This window comes from Mus musculus, chromosome 11, assembly GCF_000001635.26.
Source record: "Mus musculus strain C57BL/6J chromosome 11, GRCm38.p6 C57BL/6J".
In the NCBI taxonomy this organism is placed as follows: domain Eukaryota; kingdom Metazoa; phylum Chordata; class Mammalia; order Rodentia; family Muridae; genus Mus; species Mus musculus.
Genome location: NC_000077.6, coordinates 79984121 through 80001804, shown reverse-complemented (window position 1 = coordinate 80001804; position 17684 = coordinate 79984121). Strand labels below are relative to the sequence as shown.

At 41.5% G+C, this 17684-nt stretch overlaps 1 protein-coding gene across 2 annotated transcripts in view; it reads right to left on the bottom strand.

Moving 5' to 3' along the window:
- The window catches only part of Suz12 (SUZ12 polycomb repressive complex 2 subunit), a 41018-nt gene extending 32319 nt beyond the window's left edge, over positions 1-8699 (bottom strand). The window contains exons 1-4 of one of the 2 annotated variants that reach the window (NM_199196.2): positions 8206-8699; positions 6142-6188; positions 5996-6060; positions 2680-2748 (exon numbers count right to left, since the gene is read on the bottom strand). In NM_199196.2, the coding sequence (NP_954666.1) occupies positions 2680-2748; positions 5996-6060; positions 6142-6188; positions 8206-8485 (461 nt within the window). In that variant the 5' untranslated portion in view covers positions 8486-8699. The remainder of the gene's footprint in view (positions 1-2679; positions 2749-5995; positions 6061-6141; positions 6189-8205) is intronic. The other variant, NM_001163018.1, reaches the window with a different exon arrangement.
- Between the last annotated feature and the right edge of the window lie 8985 nt (positions 8700-17684).

The following is a 17684-nucleotide window of genomic DNA, read 5'->3' as shown; positions in this document are numbered from 1 at the left end:
CTCCTCCCCATAACCCTGTGCTAGATTAACATAACAGTAGGACTACAGGTAATCTGTGAGAAGTGTACTGAAATAATAGTACTAGGGAGATTGAGGGGCAGAAACTTGAAAAATGTTGTGATTAGCTTAGTACCTCAGCAAACAACACTGAGACAGTATTGTACAAATCAACTTACTGAAGAGGCAGGTGATTTGAGTTCCAGGTCAGCTTGGTCTACAAGTGAGTTCTAGGATAGCTAGGCCTGTTATGCAGAGAAACCCTGTCTTGGAAAAACGAAACACATACCCAAAACTTGTCTTTCAAAATCGTGAGCAAGGAGCTGGGGAGATGGCTTGACTAACATGTAGGCATGACGACTTGGGTCTAGAACTGTAGCATCCTCATACAAAGCCAGGTACACATTAGCACTGGGGTCAAAATAATCCCTTCAAACTCACTGGCCAGCCAGTGCTCATTAATTTGAGTCTATGTGGTATAGTCTGTATCTATGACTGTGGATACTTATGAAATGACCTAAGAACTTCCAAGAATTTTCTATAACCCAGGCAGGCATGGGGGCTCATGCCGTTAATCTCAGTTCTCAGGAAGCAGATGCAAACAAAACCTATGACTTCAAGGCCAACCTGATCTACATGGTGCATTCTAGGCCACTGGTGTCATAGAGTGAGACCATCTCAAAAAACAAAAAATTTACCTAGCTACAGTAAATAAGACATTGAAAAATTGATGTCAAGTGGAAAAGAATAAAGGGATCATGTTACCCACTTACTGCCTTATTATTCCTAAAATCTTTAAAGGACTAGAAGGCAAATTATTAAGGGCATATTAAAGGTGCATGTCTTTAATCCCAGCACTCAGAAGGTAAAGTTAGGCAGCTCTCTGAGTTTGAGGTCAGCCTGGTCTACAAAGCAAGTTCCAGGACACAGAGAAATCCTATCTGAAACAAACAAACCACTAAATGAGAACACTAAGTATATGATCTGTGTTTGCTAGTTTTATGTCAACTGGACATAGTCATTTTAACAGAGGAGACCTTGGTGGGAATTGTGAGGCACGCCTTTGCTCCATTCAGGATGCCCTTTGAGTTCAACGCTAGCCTATTTTCAAAGTGAGGTCTAGGACAGGCAGGGCTTCACAGAGAAGCCTCAAAAACAAAAAACGAAACAAACAAAAAAAAAAAAAATCAAAAAGAGACCATCAGCCCAGAAATTCCCAGCCTAGATTTTTGCCTGTAAGGCATGTACTTGATTGATTGATTATGGACGTGAGAGGACCCAGCTCAAAATAATTTTTATATATATATATATGTATGTATGTGTGTGTGTATGTGTATATATATTGTGTATATAATATATATATATATACTGTGTATGTATGTATGTATGTGTATGTATATATATTCATATACATACACATATATACATATATATATATATATATATATATATATCACCTCTAGAGCACTTGCCTAACATTCACAGATACTTGTATTCAATCTCTAACACAGAAGAAGTTGAGGGATAGGTAAATGGAAAGTTACGTAAAATTTTCAGTTTCTAAATATTCTGTAGTTAATAAACAAATGGCACTCTAGTTCCTGGAAATATTTGAATGGAACATTATTGAATGTTTTTTTGTCTTTCTTTTTTGGTTTTTAAAGACAAGGTTTCCCTGTGTAAAAGCCCTGGCTGTCCTGAACATCATTTTGTAGATGAAGCCTGCCTTGAACTCAGAATCCATGTGCCACCCTGCCTGGCTAAAAGTATAAGTATTTTACATTTAAGAGATAAATAAGGAAAAGGAAAAATGAGATCCCTCTCTCTTAAAGATAATTACTTTGAACAGTAGTTTTCAACCCATCAGGTTGCCACCACTTTTGGAGTCAAATGACCCTTTTACAGTGATTACCTAAGACCACGGGAAAATATATATTTAAATTATGATTCATAAAAGCAGTAAAATCACAGTTATGAAGTAGCAACAAACATAATTTTATCTCGCGTCTCTAGCTGCATATGTAGCAGAAGATGGCCTAGTCAGCCATCATTGGAAAGAGAGGCCCCTTGGTCTTGCAAACTTTATATGCCTCAGTACAGGGGAACAACAGGGCCAAGAAGTGGGAGTGGGGGGGCATGGGGGACTTTTGGGATAGCATTGGAAATGTAAATGAAGAAAATACCTAATAAAAATAATAGTAATTTTATGGTTGGGGGTCACCACAACGTGAAGAATTGTATTTAAGGGTCACAGCATCAGGAAGCTGAGAACCACTGACTTAAGAGGAAATACAACAGTGTGAAACACCAAGTACAAAGTATGAATTCTAGTTGCCACTTCTCCACAGGTGAGGTAGTAAGATTAAGACCAAGTGCCCATGTTAAAGAATCTGATTTAAAAAATACAAGGAACTCAAAAGAGATAAGCAATAATGACATATCTCCTATATAACAGTTTCCAATATTAGAGGTGGTCAAACAGTCTTGAAAAAATTTCTACCAGAGATGCCACAGAAATTAATTCCTGACTCATATGTACACCTGGAGCAACTGATTCTAAGACTTAAAAAAAAAAAAAAAAAAACCTCCCAGTAACCTTGTGGTGATCACTAAGGAAATGGTCACTCTAATTGTCCCTCTTTCCTCCAGTGTATCACTTAGTGTAAACTGACATTCTCTTACCTATGAGATTCTTGCTCTCCTTTCATTTTCTCTACTTTTGATAACATATCATCAACTTTAAATGTTTTCCTGGAAGAAACAGATAAAAATAATAATCACTTCTCAACTAGGAAACACACAAATTTATACTGCAATAAACAAAAGCAGAAATTTGATTTTGTTTATTTTAAAATTAGATGACTAGCCATAACAATGCACCACTATTGAGACAGTGTGTTATATAATACAAGTAGACATGCCTTCAAGCTTAACTGTTAATATTTTTCATGAAACCTCCTAGCTGGTTGGGGGGGGGGGGGGGGGTGGCGGCAGCAGTGGTGGCGCACAACTTTAATCCCAGCACTCGGGAGGCAGAGGCAGGTGGATTTCTGAGTTCAAGGCCAGCCTGGTATACAAAGTGAGTTCCAGGACAGCCAGGGCTATACAGAGAAACCCTGTCTTGAAAACAAAACAAAACAAAACAAAAACAAAAAAGCCCCAACTTCTGTAATTATCTCCCAGTCATGAGTAATTCTCCTTTCTCCTGGTATTTCATTTTACTTATTTTTGAAGTCCCCTACATGTAAAACCTAAGTATTTTATTTCTACTACTAGGCTGTAATTTCCTGAAAGGCATTTTTTTTAAGACTTAGTAGGCATTCAAGCACTTATCAGGTTTAGCAGAACAAATGCAAAGTATGTATATTTTTAAAACATCCATTATCTTGGGGTTTTTTTGTTTGTTTGTTTGTTTTGGTTTTTTGAGACAGGATTTTTTTCTGTCTGGCCCTGGCTAACCTGGAACTCATTTTGTATACCAGGTTGATCTTGAATTCAAGAGACCTCCCTGTCTCTGCCTTCCAGTGCTGGGATTAAAGGCATGTGCCACCATGCCCTGCTAGTCATAAGATATCCTCAAAAGTTATTGCCAGAGTTTCAATTAAACAATATTCCACATCAAAAAGATTAAAATAAGCCCCCTCAAAAAAATAAAAAAAATGACAATAACGTTAGGGCACATACCACTCAATCATAAATTTATTATACTTTAACTTGACTCTTTGATTTTTGATAGAGGGTCTTGTTATCTAGCTTTAGCTGGCCTACCACCACTCACCATGTAATATGTAATATCAAGCTGGCCTCAAACACAGGCATAACCCCAACACACCTGGCTAAATCTGCTTAAGAGGAAAAAAAAATTTCCACCAAATAAATAAAATTTTCCAAATGAAAGTTGAGTGGAATAGAAAATATGCCTTATCTTACTCCTCAAAGTGAGCTACATCCTACAAATAAAAGTATTGTTTCATATAATTTGTTAAATAGAAACAAATGTTTCTCTTTTACAGAGACATTATTTTCAAAATTAGAACTTGAAAAGTTGATTTCACACTCATTTATAATTTGATAATACGTATGTGTAGATAACCAAATAACCTGACTTCATATTACAAATGTGTGCCACTATGCCGGGCCAAATACTCAACTGTTCTCTAATAAAAAGAATCAACAGGCAGTGATGGCACGCCTTTAATCCCAGCACTCGGGAGGCAGAGGCAGGCAGATTTCTGAGTAGAGGCCAGCCTGGTCTACAAAGTGAGTTCCAGGACAGCCAGGGCTGTTACACAGAGAAACCCTGTCTCGAAAGAAAAAAAAAAAAGAAAAAAGAAAGAAAGAAAAAAGGTATCTATTTTCAATCTACAAATAAGAGGAGAAAAAAAACTCAGGCTCATTACAAATAACTGTTAAGTATAAATATTGAAGGATTTTAAAAAAATTATTTTACTACTTAACTTTAACCATTTAACTTAAAATAACTTAAGAATAGTAACAAGGTTGCAGGGGTTGGAAAGATGGTTCAACAGTTAGGAGCACTGACTGCTCTTTCAGAGGTTCCAGGTTCAATTCCCAGGACCCACATAGCAGCTGACATGTCGCAGGCACATGTAACTCTGTAACTCTCACACAGACATACATACAAGCCAAACACCAAATGCCCATACAACAGAACAAGAAAGAATGGTAATTTTTTGATAACTAAGAAAAAAAACTTAAATCTGTCTTCAGGAAGAAAGGTTAAGACTCAAAAACTGAAGCATTTCTTCCAATGTTGAGTTTCATTTAGAAAAAACTGGAACTGAACATTTTGAAGACACTAGAACTGAACAGTAGCAGCCATTTGAAATAGGTAAGATCATAAGGGCAATCTAGCCTCCTGTAGGGAAAAAGAAAACAACTACTAAAAAAACTAAAGTAGCTCCTCCCCACAGCAAGCACTTCTTTAGAAGATCAACACCACACAACAGCTGAGATTAACAAATGAAACAAATAGGAACCATATGGTCACCAAAAAATAAAATGATTAAAATTACAAGACGTTTGATGGGGAGAGGGGAATGGAAGGGTTTCAAATAACTTCAAAAGATATCTAATAAGGTAAGATTCAATAAAAAGTTCTTTCTTGAGTCAGGTGTATAGCTGGATGCCTATAATCAAAGTACCCAGGAATCTGAAGCAGGAGGATTACAACTTCCAGCCCAGCTTGGGATTCACTGTGAAATCCTTTCTCCAAAAATAAACTAAAGTGTTCTCATCTCTCTCTCTCTCTCTCTCTCTCTCTCTCTCTGTCTCTCTCTCTGTGTGTGTGTGTGTGTGACGCGCGCGCGTGTTCTCATCTTTAATCCTACTGTATCACAGTAGGGTTAAGCCTATAGTATTTGAATACTTCTTTGAAGACTCCAGTATGAGTTTAACAAATACACCAGAATTAATATTATAACTGATGGTACGACTTCAAAGAGAGTAACATGAGGGCTAAGGATATAGCTAAGTGGTAATAGCTAAGTGTCTACTATGCCTAAAACCTGGAATTCAATTCCCAACAGTGTCCTTCCCCACAAAATACTGTTATACTAATAGTACGTATTATACATAAACGTAAATATATACATTATATTAAGAACTGAACTCCAGGGGCTAGAGAGATGGCTCCTCTTCCAGAGGTCTAGAGTTCAAATCCCAGCAACCACATGGTGGCTCACAACCATCTGTAACGAGATCTGACTCCCTCTTCTGGAGTGTCTGAAGACAGCTACAGTGTACTTACATATAATAAATAATAAATAAATCTTTCTTTAAAAAAAAAAAAAAAGAAACTAGTGACAAACTAGAATTACAAAAGAGATACGTTTAAATTTTTCAAACAAGTTGATCTTTCAATTTTCCTAATATGTGATCAGAACTTTAAAGTGCATTTTCCTGAGCTGCTCTACCACACTCTAAGACAAAACTTTCTATAGTTTCATCAGCTTGAAATAAGATTCATAAAACATACCTTTTGATGCTTGTTCTGGAATTTCGATGAGACATGTAAGTAAGAGTTCTGTGCAAAAATATTGGCTATAAAAAATTAAAAAGATTAAAGTTACAGATGAAATTATAAGAATGAAATAATACTGGTGAATTTCATTGACTACTTACTGCGATAAGATTTCGAGTTCGAAGAAATCTATATATCTGTGTTGGTTCTAGGTAACAGGAAACAAAATCCAAACATTATCTAAATGTACTTTTTAATGAACTTGTCAGTAAATTATCAACCCAGCCCAAGACAACCCACACCCTAAGCAATATAAAGCAATCAATCTCCCATTATGGAAATAGTTTACTACATATTTATATCTAGAAAACTAGTAAGCAGGAAAGGTCATTCAGTCCAAGACATATACTCACAAAATCTTTTTCCCGCCCCCTCCTCCTCCCTGAAGGTAAAACCTAAGGGTCTTTCTCTACACTGTCACTAATCCTTTCTGTGGTAGCCACCATCAGTGAGCAAAGCAAAGAGCAATAAATTAAGTACCTTGACTTAGCTCTACTCCACACACACATTTACGCCAAGCAAGATGAAAATTTCACTTTAGTTGGCCATTAAAAAACTTGTAGTAACTAGTCAAAACTAAACTCTTAACAAACATTCTAATACAGATAGGATCAAAAAATTAGTATTGTAAAATTCTATCTTAAACTCATAACAGCTTCCAAAAACATTTTTCCCCAAAACAATTTTTAATGCTTAAAATTTAAATTATTATAAAGGGCTTAGGTTAAATAGTTGAAATATATCTTCCTACAACTCCCCCATTCCAGTAATATTAGATAACTACCAGAATCACATTTCTTTAAGACATGGTAATGTAATTACAAATACCTATATTAATAATTACATTAAGAACTTAATGTCTAGAAACTGAATTAAGTATTAGGGGTAAAAAAAAGATCTAACTCTTAATGGTAACTGTTTTCTTGCAAGTGGATTTCATTGAAAGCTAGTAGTTAAAACCTTCCTAGAGGATTGGTTTTCTCATAACATTTAGAAAGTTTTAAATTTCCAATTAATCTTCAATTTAGTTTTAGTTTCAAGTTAAAGTAAAAGGAGATGAGATGTCTTAGAAGAGGTACAAACAAGTGTATTTATTCTCATTACTGTCCTTCAGTTCTGATTATATTTAAAAGCTTTTCAGATTTTTGTAAAAGTATATTAAGCAAAAGAATAACGATCTCTGAAGCATGACCAATTATCTGTTTCAATATTCAAAAATCGAAATGATTTGTATTAAATTCCAATAAGAATTTCACGAAGAATCAATGAAAATGAAGGAAGAGTATTAAAACAATGTAAAACGTCTTTCCAAGCACAGCTGATACCAAAGCCCATAACATATGCCACGGATATAGTGTAAATAAAGAGATTCAACGGCAAAGCTGACTTCATTCAAGTTGCCGTAAAATACCCAGCTAGAAGATTGCTAAATTCCACTATCTACACAAAAGAGGTGCAAAACCATCAGGATATAATGCCCACTTAGTAACAATTTTATTTATAGTCATAATGTTTATAAATTCTATTGTTTGTTTCCAGGCACTGTGTGATCCCCTTTCCAAAAAAGTCAGTTTCGCCCTCCACGCATCTTTTAAAACGAAAAACCGGGATTTAAAAAAAAAATGTTCTGGAATTAAGAAACAACTCCAAGGTTGTCCACGGAGAGGACGCTTGCCCCATTCTGTCTCTCTCAGTCTACGCACCCATAAAATGGGCGGAAAGGTTTGAAAAGCTTAAAAGGTTTCAAATGCTGCGTGTTCACTCACACGCAGCCAGAGTGGGTACGAACGCATTTCAGACCCATGACAATTTCCTCGGCTTTACAACACTCATCTCCGGACAGGCTGTGTCTCGTCCCCCCGAAACCTACAACTATAATCCCTGTACTTGTGGAGTAAGGAAGACACAAACGAAAACACCAACTCGTCTCGGGATCTATATGCGCTCAGTTCAACCGTCACGTCCCCACCTCCAAGGCTGCTCTGAACCTGGGGGCCCCGGGGCGACCCTTCCGGGAGTCAGGGACCTGCTCGGGACCCCGGCGTTCCCCAGCGAGTCCTCCCTCCACTCCCAAAGCAAGTGGACTCTCCGAGAACCCGGCGGAGTGCCCCGTGCCCCGAACGCCGGAGAGGGGCACCCCTGCCCTCGAAGCCGCTCACACTCACTCTCAAAGGCCTGGAGGAAAAGCTCGTGGTCAGCCTGGACGTGCTCCATTTTCGGCTTCTTCACCGGCAACACCGCGGCCCCCGCCGCCGCCGCCGCGGCCGCCGCCGAGGAGGAGGAGGCCGAGTAACTGCCGCCGCCTCCACAGCCCCCGCCGCCGGATTTGCCGCCCGAAGCCGCCGCCGCCACCGCCGCCGCCGAACCCCCGAAGCCGCCTCCCCCGGACCCCGCGCTGGGCCCCGAGCCGCCCCCTCCCCCACCGCCGTGCTTCTGAGGCGCCATCGCGGTTCCTGCCTCCTCCCCCCGCCAGCTACCCGCCGGGCGGCCCCGGAGAGTGAGCGCGCCTGCTACACCAACCGCTCGCCCCAGCAGGCTCCAGCGGACCGAGGGGGGAAGGAGGAGAGAGGGGAGGAGAGGGGAAGGGAAGGGAGGAGGAGAGGAGGGAAGGAGGGAGGAAAAAAAAAAAGTGTCTCCTCCGAGCCCCGCTCCGCTTCGGAGGCCGCTCACCCTACCCTGGCCTCGCTCCGCCCACTTTCCCCGCCCGGCGCTCTGATTGGCCGGCGGGAGCGCGCGCCGCCGGGCCGCCCAGCCCGTTGGTCCGCAGAGTCCCCCGTCAGTCACGCGGAGGCGCTTCTCGCGGAGGCGCGGCTTGGTTGGCCCGTGCGCGCTGCCGACCGCGGGCCCGGACGCCTCTTTGAACTGAATTCGCGGGAAAATGAGGGGTCGGAGCGGCCTTCCTGCTCGTCCCGGTGCATTGTGGGCAGAGGGGGACTCGCGAGCGGCTTTGGGAGCCGTTTCTCGCCTTGAGAGCTTCGTCAGTCGCCGCCCCCAGGGGGGCAGAGGTCCCCTGGAGAGAGAGGCGGGTGACTGAGAAACTGAAGGCGAAGGGGCCTTTGAAAGGAGCGGAGGTCCACCGCGGATCCCGAGACTGTGTGGTCTCAGGAAGTGACCTGCCCCGGGGGTGCTGTGTGCTCAGTCTCATCTCCACTGAGGCAGGAGGAGATCGGATCCCCTGGCCGCCACGTGCCCCAAGCCACCCATGGCCGAAATCCCCTAGCGCAGCCACTGGGTTGTCGGACGTGAAGGGCTCGCCTACGAAAGGGAGCGACCTATTTTGTGGCGGCCGTTTCTCAGAAATTAAGGAGACTTGGTTTTGTTTTGTTAAGTGATGTGAGGTTTTGGGATTCTGTGGAATTGGGTTGTGGCTTCTCAACACGATGCGAGCAAAGTAGATACTTCATTTTCTCTGAGACAAATAGGTGATTCGAAGTAAAGACATTTCTTGAAGTTTTATTTATTGTACTGCCAAAAGCTTGTGAGGAACGCTGTGTTTTGAGTGTCTTGTTTAAAAAGATAGATAAACTGGGCGGTGGCGCACGCCTTTAATCCCAGCACTCCAGAGGCAGAGGCAGGCGGATTTCTGAGTTCAAGGCCAGCCTGGTCTACAAAGTGAGTTCCAGGACAGCCAGGGCTACACAGAGAAACCCTGTCTCGAAAAACCAAAAAAAAAAAAAAAAAAAAAAGATAAACAGACCCGACCTAAGTCTGTTGGTACAAATTGGCTTACTCTGAATAACTTGGATTTCAAGTTAGACAAAATAACCAGCTTATATTGCTTATATTTTAACTTTCTAAAAATGTTTTTATGCTCGGTGGTGGTGGCACACACCTTTAATCCCAGCACTTGGGAGGCAGAGGCAGGCAGATTTCTGATGCGAGCCTGGTCTACAAAGTGAGTTCCAGGACAGCAAGGGCTATACAGAGGAACCCTGTGCCTAAGTCTACACCAAGGTCGTATGCTGCGGTCCTTACAGCCAAAAGAGGATGTTGCCTCTCCTGGAAATGGAGTCACAGGTGGTTGTGAGGCCTAGGGTGGGTGCTAAGAATCAAATAGAGATCTCTGAGAGAGCAGCCAGTGCTCTCAACTGCAGAGCTGTAAGTCCAACCCCACGTTATGTTTTATATTAAGAAGAAACTTTAGAATGCTCTCATTATACTAGTCTGTATTTAAGAATATTTCTTACTGCAAAATAGGTATATGGTGGGTTTTTTTCCCCCTTATGTTTCTGAAGAACGTCTCTGATGAATGCCACCCCACCGAGGTTTCTGGAGTTTTAGCTGCGGTATTGCTTTATAGCGTTAGGAAATTCAGTCAGGGTCTGAATAATTAAATTACTCTAAGCAAATCCAAAAATATCGCATTACAAACTAGAGTGCTAATTTAACTATGTGACAACTATATAGCTGTCAAAATGTTCCCTCTTCATCATTTGTCAGGGTTCAGTTGTAGGGAGGGAGAGGACGGAGGGACAAATACAGTCAAATAACCAAGTGAAAGATTATCATGAATGTTTGATGAAAGGAGAAATGCACCTAAGGGATTTGGGGTATTCTTAAAGGAAATGGTAGTAGCAGGCATTAATGTGATGTTATACATCTGTGCTAACCAACATTAATCATGAAAAAGCCAGCCATGCCATGAGAGAGGCGCTGCTGACCAGTCCTCACTTCTACATTCCTTATCTAGAATGTCCAGAGAATGCAAAAAAATAAAAATAAAAATCCTATGACTTAAGAAAAAAATTAATTAATTGAAGGGTCATTTCAGCTACATCATCTTGACAGACCACCTCTAGCTTGGTCTTGTCTGGCTACCTTGTTACTTGGGATGACAGGTGCTTTTGAGGTTTGTGATTGCAGTTCACTATCAGTGATACAGATATTTAACTCCCCCACCAAGCAATGAAGTTAGATTGCTTTCCAGATGTTTTGTTTTGTTTTTCCTTCATGTCATATCTGGGATTGAATGTAAACTACTAAAAGTCAAAGACCATAGTGTTCACTTTCTTTGACATTTCCCAGCTTGTGTCCAGAAGTATCTGTAAGGAGAAAAAAAACAGGAATTGGTTGTTAATTGTCTTATCACTTGCAGTTGTCAATATGAACACTAACTCATCTTTTCATAATTTTTTTTCTTTTTTTGAGACAGGGTTCTCTCTGTGTAGCCCTAGCTGTCCTGGAACTCACTCTGTAGACCAGGCAAAAATCAGCCTGCCTCTGCCTCCCAAGTGCTGGGAGTAAAGGCATGTGCCACCACGCCCGGCTCAGAGATTAGTTTTTAATTTACATTTATGTATTTTTGGGTATGCAAAAGCATCTGTGCATTTTCTAGAAGTTAACCAAGATATCAAATCTGTTTTTTTGTTTTTTTTTTTTTTTAACTTGTACAATGTCTTTCTTCCCCCACCCCCTTATCTATACTTATCCTTTTAAAGGCTAGGGCTGAAGTCACAAAAAAAAAAAAAAAAAAAAAAAAAAAAAAAAGCCTATAGACACTATATCAAGAATATTTGCCAGTGCCTGAGTAAACTAGTTATGTTTTATAGTAATTTTGAGAGAAATATAGTTAGATTTAGTGTTAAAACAAAACAAACCCAAAATTGCCCCAAGATAAAAACAGCAACAACCTGTCCAATCAATGGGGGTGTGAAGGGGTGGTTGACTCACCTTATTTGAAACTTAAGATCAAATGTTAAATCATTATTGTTTCCTTTGTCTAGGAAAGAAAAACATAAGAACCATGGGATGTTTGCTGCATGTGATGAGGTTTTCATAATAAACCACTGATGTGTGTTTGTGTGTGTGTCTAGAGTTAACTAGAAATAATAAGGGGGATACTAAGACATAGTTAGAGCCCCTGGGACAAGAAGGAACTTGACACTAATAACCAGAGGGAAAGCAAACCACCTGAGCCAAATTGGAACTGTCTACAGTTGGACTCAGAGCCCTATGTCTGGAAACAGCTAATATACCCACTTACAAAAAACTGTGGCACAAGCCAGCCTGATCTACAGAGTGAGTTCCAGGACAGCCAAGGCTACACAGAGAAACCCTGTCTAGAAGAACAAAAACAAAAAACAAAAACAAACTGTGGCACAAACTATTTTGCATTTAATTTTTGTTTGTTTTTCCAAGACAGGATTTCTCTGTGTAGCCCTGGCTGTCCTGGAACTCACTCTGTAGACCAGGCTGGCCTGGAACTCAGAAATCCGCCTGCCTCTGCCTCCCAATGCTGGGATTAAAAGAGTGCACCACCATGCCAGGCTGCATTTAATTTTATAAGTGAAGTGAATTGATATTTGTTGAGCATTCTATCCAGATAGTAATCATAAACAGTAATGATAGTATTCAAAGCACACTGCGCGCACACACACATACACACACACACACACACACACACACACACACACTTCATATTAAGTAACCCTCCTACCACCTTGTAAAGGGAAGAACTAAAATTAAACCCGGTTGCAGGGCCAGGAGTTGGGATCAATGTGCCATTATCCCAGCATTCAAGAGACAGAGGGGGGCTGGTGAGATGGCTCAGTGGGTAAGAGCACCCAACTGCTCTTCCAAAGGTCCGGAGTTCAAATCCCAGCAACCACATGGTGGCTCACAACCATCCGTAAGGAGATCTGACGCCCTCTTCTGGAGTGTCTAAAGACAGATACAGTGTACTTACATATAATAAATAAATAAATCTTAAAAAAAAAAAAAAAAGAGACAGAGGATGGAGGATCAAGAGTTCAAGACTAGTCTTGCCTACTTAAGGCTCTCTTTAAAAAGACAAAGAAGCAAGCAAACAAAAAAGATAAAAAACACACACACACTCCAGTTTTGAGAGTAGTCAGTAGCCCTATATTCAGTATGTTTTCCTGAATGGCATAGATCTAGGGTGTTCTATAGGAAGCTCCACAGTTTCAGCAGGATTCTCAGGGAGAAATCTAAGCTATACTGTGGCAAGGACTACAGGCCAACTGATTTTCAGTGCGTGCTGTTCAGCTTTTATCCCTTTATATATTAAAGGCAATGCTACTATTTGCTACATTTCTTTTCCTCCAGTGTATTACACTTGTCTTGTAGTCTCTTCTAGTGTGAATCACTGAATGCCTGAATTGTGCATTCTGAAATACACCTCAAAATTCAAGAGTCCTGCAAACAACCTAAGGATGAGGATTATTTTGCCTCATAGTAAGCAGTAAATGAAAAAGTTTATTCTATATAGAGATAGCCTATAATCTACATTATCTGGTCTTGGTTGGGGGGGGGGTTGTTTGTTTGTTTGTTTGTTTGTTTTTGAGACAGGGTTCTCTCTGTGTAGCCCTGGCTGTCCTGGAACTTGCTCTGAAGACCAGGCTGACATCCAACTCAGAGATCTGGCTGCCTCTGCCTCCTGAGTGCTGGGATTAGAGGCATGCGCCACCGCCACCACCTGGCTGTGTTTTCATTTTTTAAAGTCTTAACTTTATTATTGCTTTGAGACAAAAGCTCATGTATACCATGTTAGCCAGCAACCAGTTAAGACTCAGGTTGAACTTGGGTTCCTGATCCGTCTGCTTCTGCCCAGGATTAGAGGCCTGTGTACTAACACCCTGTTTATGGAGTGCTGGGGGTCAGTCTCAAGGCTCCTGCATGCTAGGCTGGCACTTTACCAACTGGCCTCTAGCCCCAGCCCTTGGTTTTCATTTTGTGAGACAAGGTCTTGTTATTTAGCCTAAGCTGACCTTCACCTTGTGTGCAGCCCATTAAGATCCTTCCTCTAGGGCTGGTGAGATGGCTCAGTGGGTTAGAGCACCCGACTGCTCTTCCAAAGGTCCAGAGTTCAAATCCCAGCAACCACATGGTGGCTCACAACCATCCGTAACAAGATCTGACCCCCTCTTCTGGAGTGTCTGAAGACAGCTACAATGTACTTTACATATAATAAATAAATTAATTAATTAAATAAATAAATCTTAAAAAAATATCCAATAAAAAAAAAACATTCTTAAAAAAAAAAAAAAAAAAAAAAAAAAGATCCTTCCTCTATCTTCTCAGAGGAAAGATGGTAGGGTGGGCTAAGGGGGGTTGTGATTATGCTTTTCTTTTGCAATGCTATGGTTCCTATCCGGCGCCTCCCCTATCCCTAGGGCCAGGGCTCTGGAACTGACCTACCTTCCTAACCCTGATTCCTGATTTGTGGTTGAACTTAACATTTTTCAACTTTCTCATGATATGAAAGCAATATGCATTCAACAGAAACCTTACTTGGAAGTTTTGATTTTGGCCTTAAAAAAAAAAAAAAAAAAAAAAAGTGAGCAAGGCAGTGGTGGCGCATGCCTTTAGTTCCAGCACTTGGGAGGCAGAAGCAGGTAGATTTCTGAGTTCTAGACCAGCCTGGTCTACAGAGTGAGTTCCAGGACAGCCAGGGCTATACGAGAAACCCTATCTCAAAAACCCAAAAAAAAAAAAAAAAAAAAAAAAAAAGTGTGTGTCTTTAAGTAGAGATGATAGCAGTTGTCTCCTAACCTGTAAATTGCAGAGGTTGAACTCATGTCCTTAAATTTGGTGGCAAGCACCATTACCTACTGCATAATCTCACCAGCCCTGAAAACAAGTTGTTTATTTGTTCTGACACAGGGTCTAAGATAGCCCAGGCTGACCTTGGACTCCAGGCGGAGTAAAGAATGACCTTGAAATTCCGAGGATCTCGGCCGAGCACCTGGGCTCTGGTTGTACACCAGCACAGACAGCTGCTTATCATCATTATCCTCATCATTATCCCTCATCATTATCCCTCATCATTATCCCTATCATGCTTGTTGCTTGGGTGTGGTATGTGCCTGTCTAAGGGAAACATCTAGAGGAGGGCATCAGATCTGCTGGAGCTAGAGTTATAGGCAGTTGTGATCCAATTGATCTGAATCCTGAATCTTTTTTTTTTTTTTTTTTTCAGTTTTTCAAGACAGGGTTTCTCTGTATAGCCCTGGCTGTCCTGGAACTCACTCTGTAGACCAGGCTGGCCTCGAACTCAGAAATCTGCCTGCCTCTGCCTCCCTAGTGCTGGGATTAAAGGCATGTGCCACCACCGCCAGGTGAAACAAATGTTCCTGACCACTGGCTATCGCGTCTCTGTAGCCTATTGAGTTGGTTTGTTGTTTGGTTTTGGTTCTGTGTGTGTATGGGTGTGTGGGTATATGTGTGTTTGTATGTGTGCTTGTTTGTTTTATTACCATTTGGCAGAACAGTCAATGCTCTTAACCGCTGAGCCATCTCTCCAGCCCCGTTGTGTTTGTTTTGGGGACAGGATCTCATGTACCCCAGACTGGTCTTGAACTCAAACTATAACTGAATTCAAAACTGAACTTTTGATTTTCTCGTCTTCTCCCTTCCCCAACACTACTCACCCTGCAGTGCTGGAATTATAGGTTTGAGCTGCTATACCTGGTATCTATGGAGCTGACAGTAGAACCGGAGGCTCTGTGTGTTTGTGCGTGCCACACAAACAGTCCACCACTCATGCTGCTACCCTAGCCTTCAATTTTATTTTATTCATAAGCTGGTGCTACACAATATGATGGTCTCTCAAGGCCCTGGTAGCTGCAGCTTCCCCTCCCATTACCTGTTACATGCTCAAAATGGGAAACAAATTACATTTTTCTGTGCACGGTGTCACTGAGCTGATATGGCAATATTAAGGGCAGCAAACCAGGTTTTATTGAAAAGTAAAGCAGCAGCTCCCTGAAGCAGGGGAGCCAGTGAATGCATTTTTATTTCCCACTTACAATGGACTCACGGGGACATAGCCAGACTGTAAGCAAAGGTCTATCAGTATGTCTCATGCATTCTCTGCCTAGGGAAGAGTTTAGTCTCATTATACTGACTTCTAAGTTCTGCTGCTTTTGTTGTTGTTGTTGTTGCTTTTGTGCTTTTGAAATGGTCTTACTCTGTAGCTCTGAATGGCTCTGAACTTGCTAAGCCAATCCCACTAACATAGAACTCACAGAGACCTGCCTGCCTCTGCCACCTGAGTCTGAGGTTAAAGGACTGTGCTAATATGTCCTGCTTTATTTATTTATTTATTTATTTATTTATTTATTTATTTATTTATTTTTGGTTTTGTTTTTTGGAGACAGGGTTTCTCTGTGTAGCCCTGGCTGTCCTGGAACTCACTTTGTAGACCAGGCTGGCCTCAAACTCAGAAATTTGCCTGCCTCTGCCTCTCAAGTGCTGGGATTAAAGGTGTGAGCCACCACACTTGGCTTTCATGTCCTGCTTTTATTGCTTCTAAAATAAATGTTTGCTTCACTTTTCTTGGGGAAGAGGAGTACTTTGTGCTCCTTAGTCCATTTTGACTGCTGTAACAATGTACTGCATACTGAGCATTTCATAGACAGCAGAGATTCATTTGGCTGGCAACTCAGGAAGTTGATGGAAAATCTGAACATCCAGGATATACCTGGCAAGAGTCTCCATGCTGTCCTGCTGTTGTGTGACAACATCTTTCCTGGGAGGTGTAACACATGTCTATTCACTGCAGACAGGGATCCCATGACAGACCAATGTATGGGCACTACCAAAATCCAACCTGATAAACCAATGAGTTTTATTGGGGTAACTTACTAAAAGACAGCTCCATCACCAAAGCCCACCCCAGCGTGGGATGGGCTCACAGAGGTAGGAACTTGGAGCATACTGCATAGCCGGCTGACAGCTCCTGTTGGTGATGTGGAGAGGAGTCCCTTCCTGATACCTCAGTAGGCCTAAATCTTTTCTAGGCAGCTCCAGTCTGAGTCTCCATGGCAGCTCAGCTTCACTCCTCTGAGAGGGGCTCGGCTCTTATTGCTTACTCTTGCAAGGAGGGGTCTTGTGAATCTGGTCCTTTTCAGGGACTTCCTGAAATTGAGTTCTTTACCTTCTGTTTTAAGAAGCTTCCTGGCCAGAGGGAATGTTTTAATCTTGGAGAAAACTATTATACAATAACTGCTTCAGCCCTTGACAGAAAACATCACACAGTTAAAAAAAAAATTAAAAAAAAAAACACCTCTCTGGGCGTGGTGGTGCACACCTTTAATCCCAGCACTCCGGAGGCAGAGGCAGGCCTATTTCTAAATTCGAGGCCAGCCTGGTCTACAAGGTGAGATCCAGGACAGCCAGGACTATACAGAGAAAACCTGTCTCAAAACAAAACAAAACAAAACAAAACAAAAACCCAAACCTCTCCAAAACTAAACCCAATTTTAAAAACCTCTTAGGACAAGAAAGTATTAAACTTGGGTTTCTAGTAAACCCATTGTCACAAACCTACTCCGACAACAATGACATCCATCTACACACAAGGATACCTTTATGTTTAAGGCTTTTGAGACCTTCATGGCCATCAGAGTGACAAGCCATGGGAAGCAAAAGGCAAGAAAGCTCAGCCCAACTCAGTCCCCAACTGAGTTCAGACTTCCAGATCTCTGACTCCAAGCCCTTTAGGCACAGCACAATTTTTGTGAAAAATATTCTAGTGATAATTAACTCAATCCCCATGAGCACAAAACATACATCACTCTCCTTGAGGAATAAAGTAAAGGTCTAGGGATGAGTCCTGTGCTGCAAGTCTCTGACCACACATATAGAGCAAAGGTAAAGAGGCTAGGAAGCCTGTCTGCTCCTG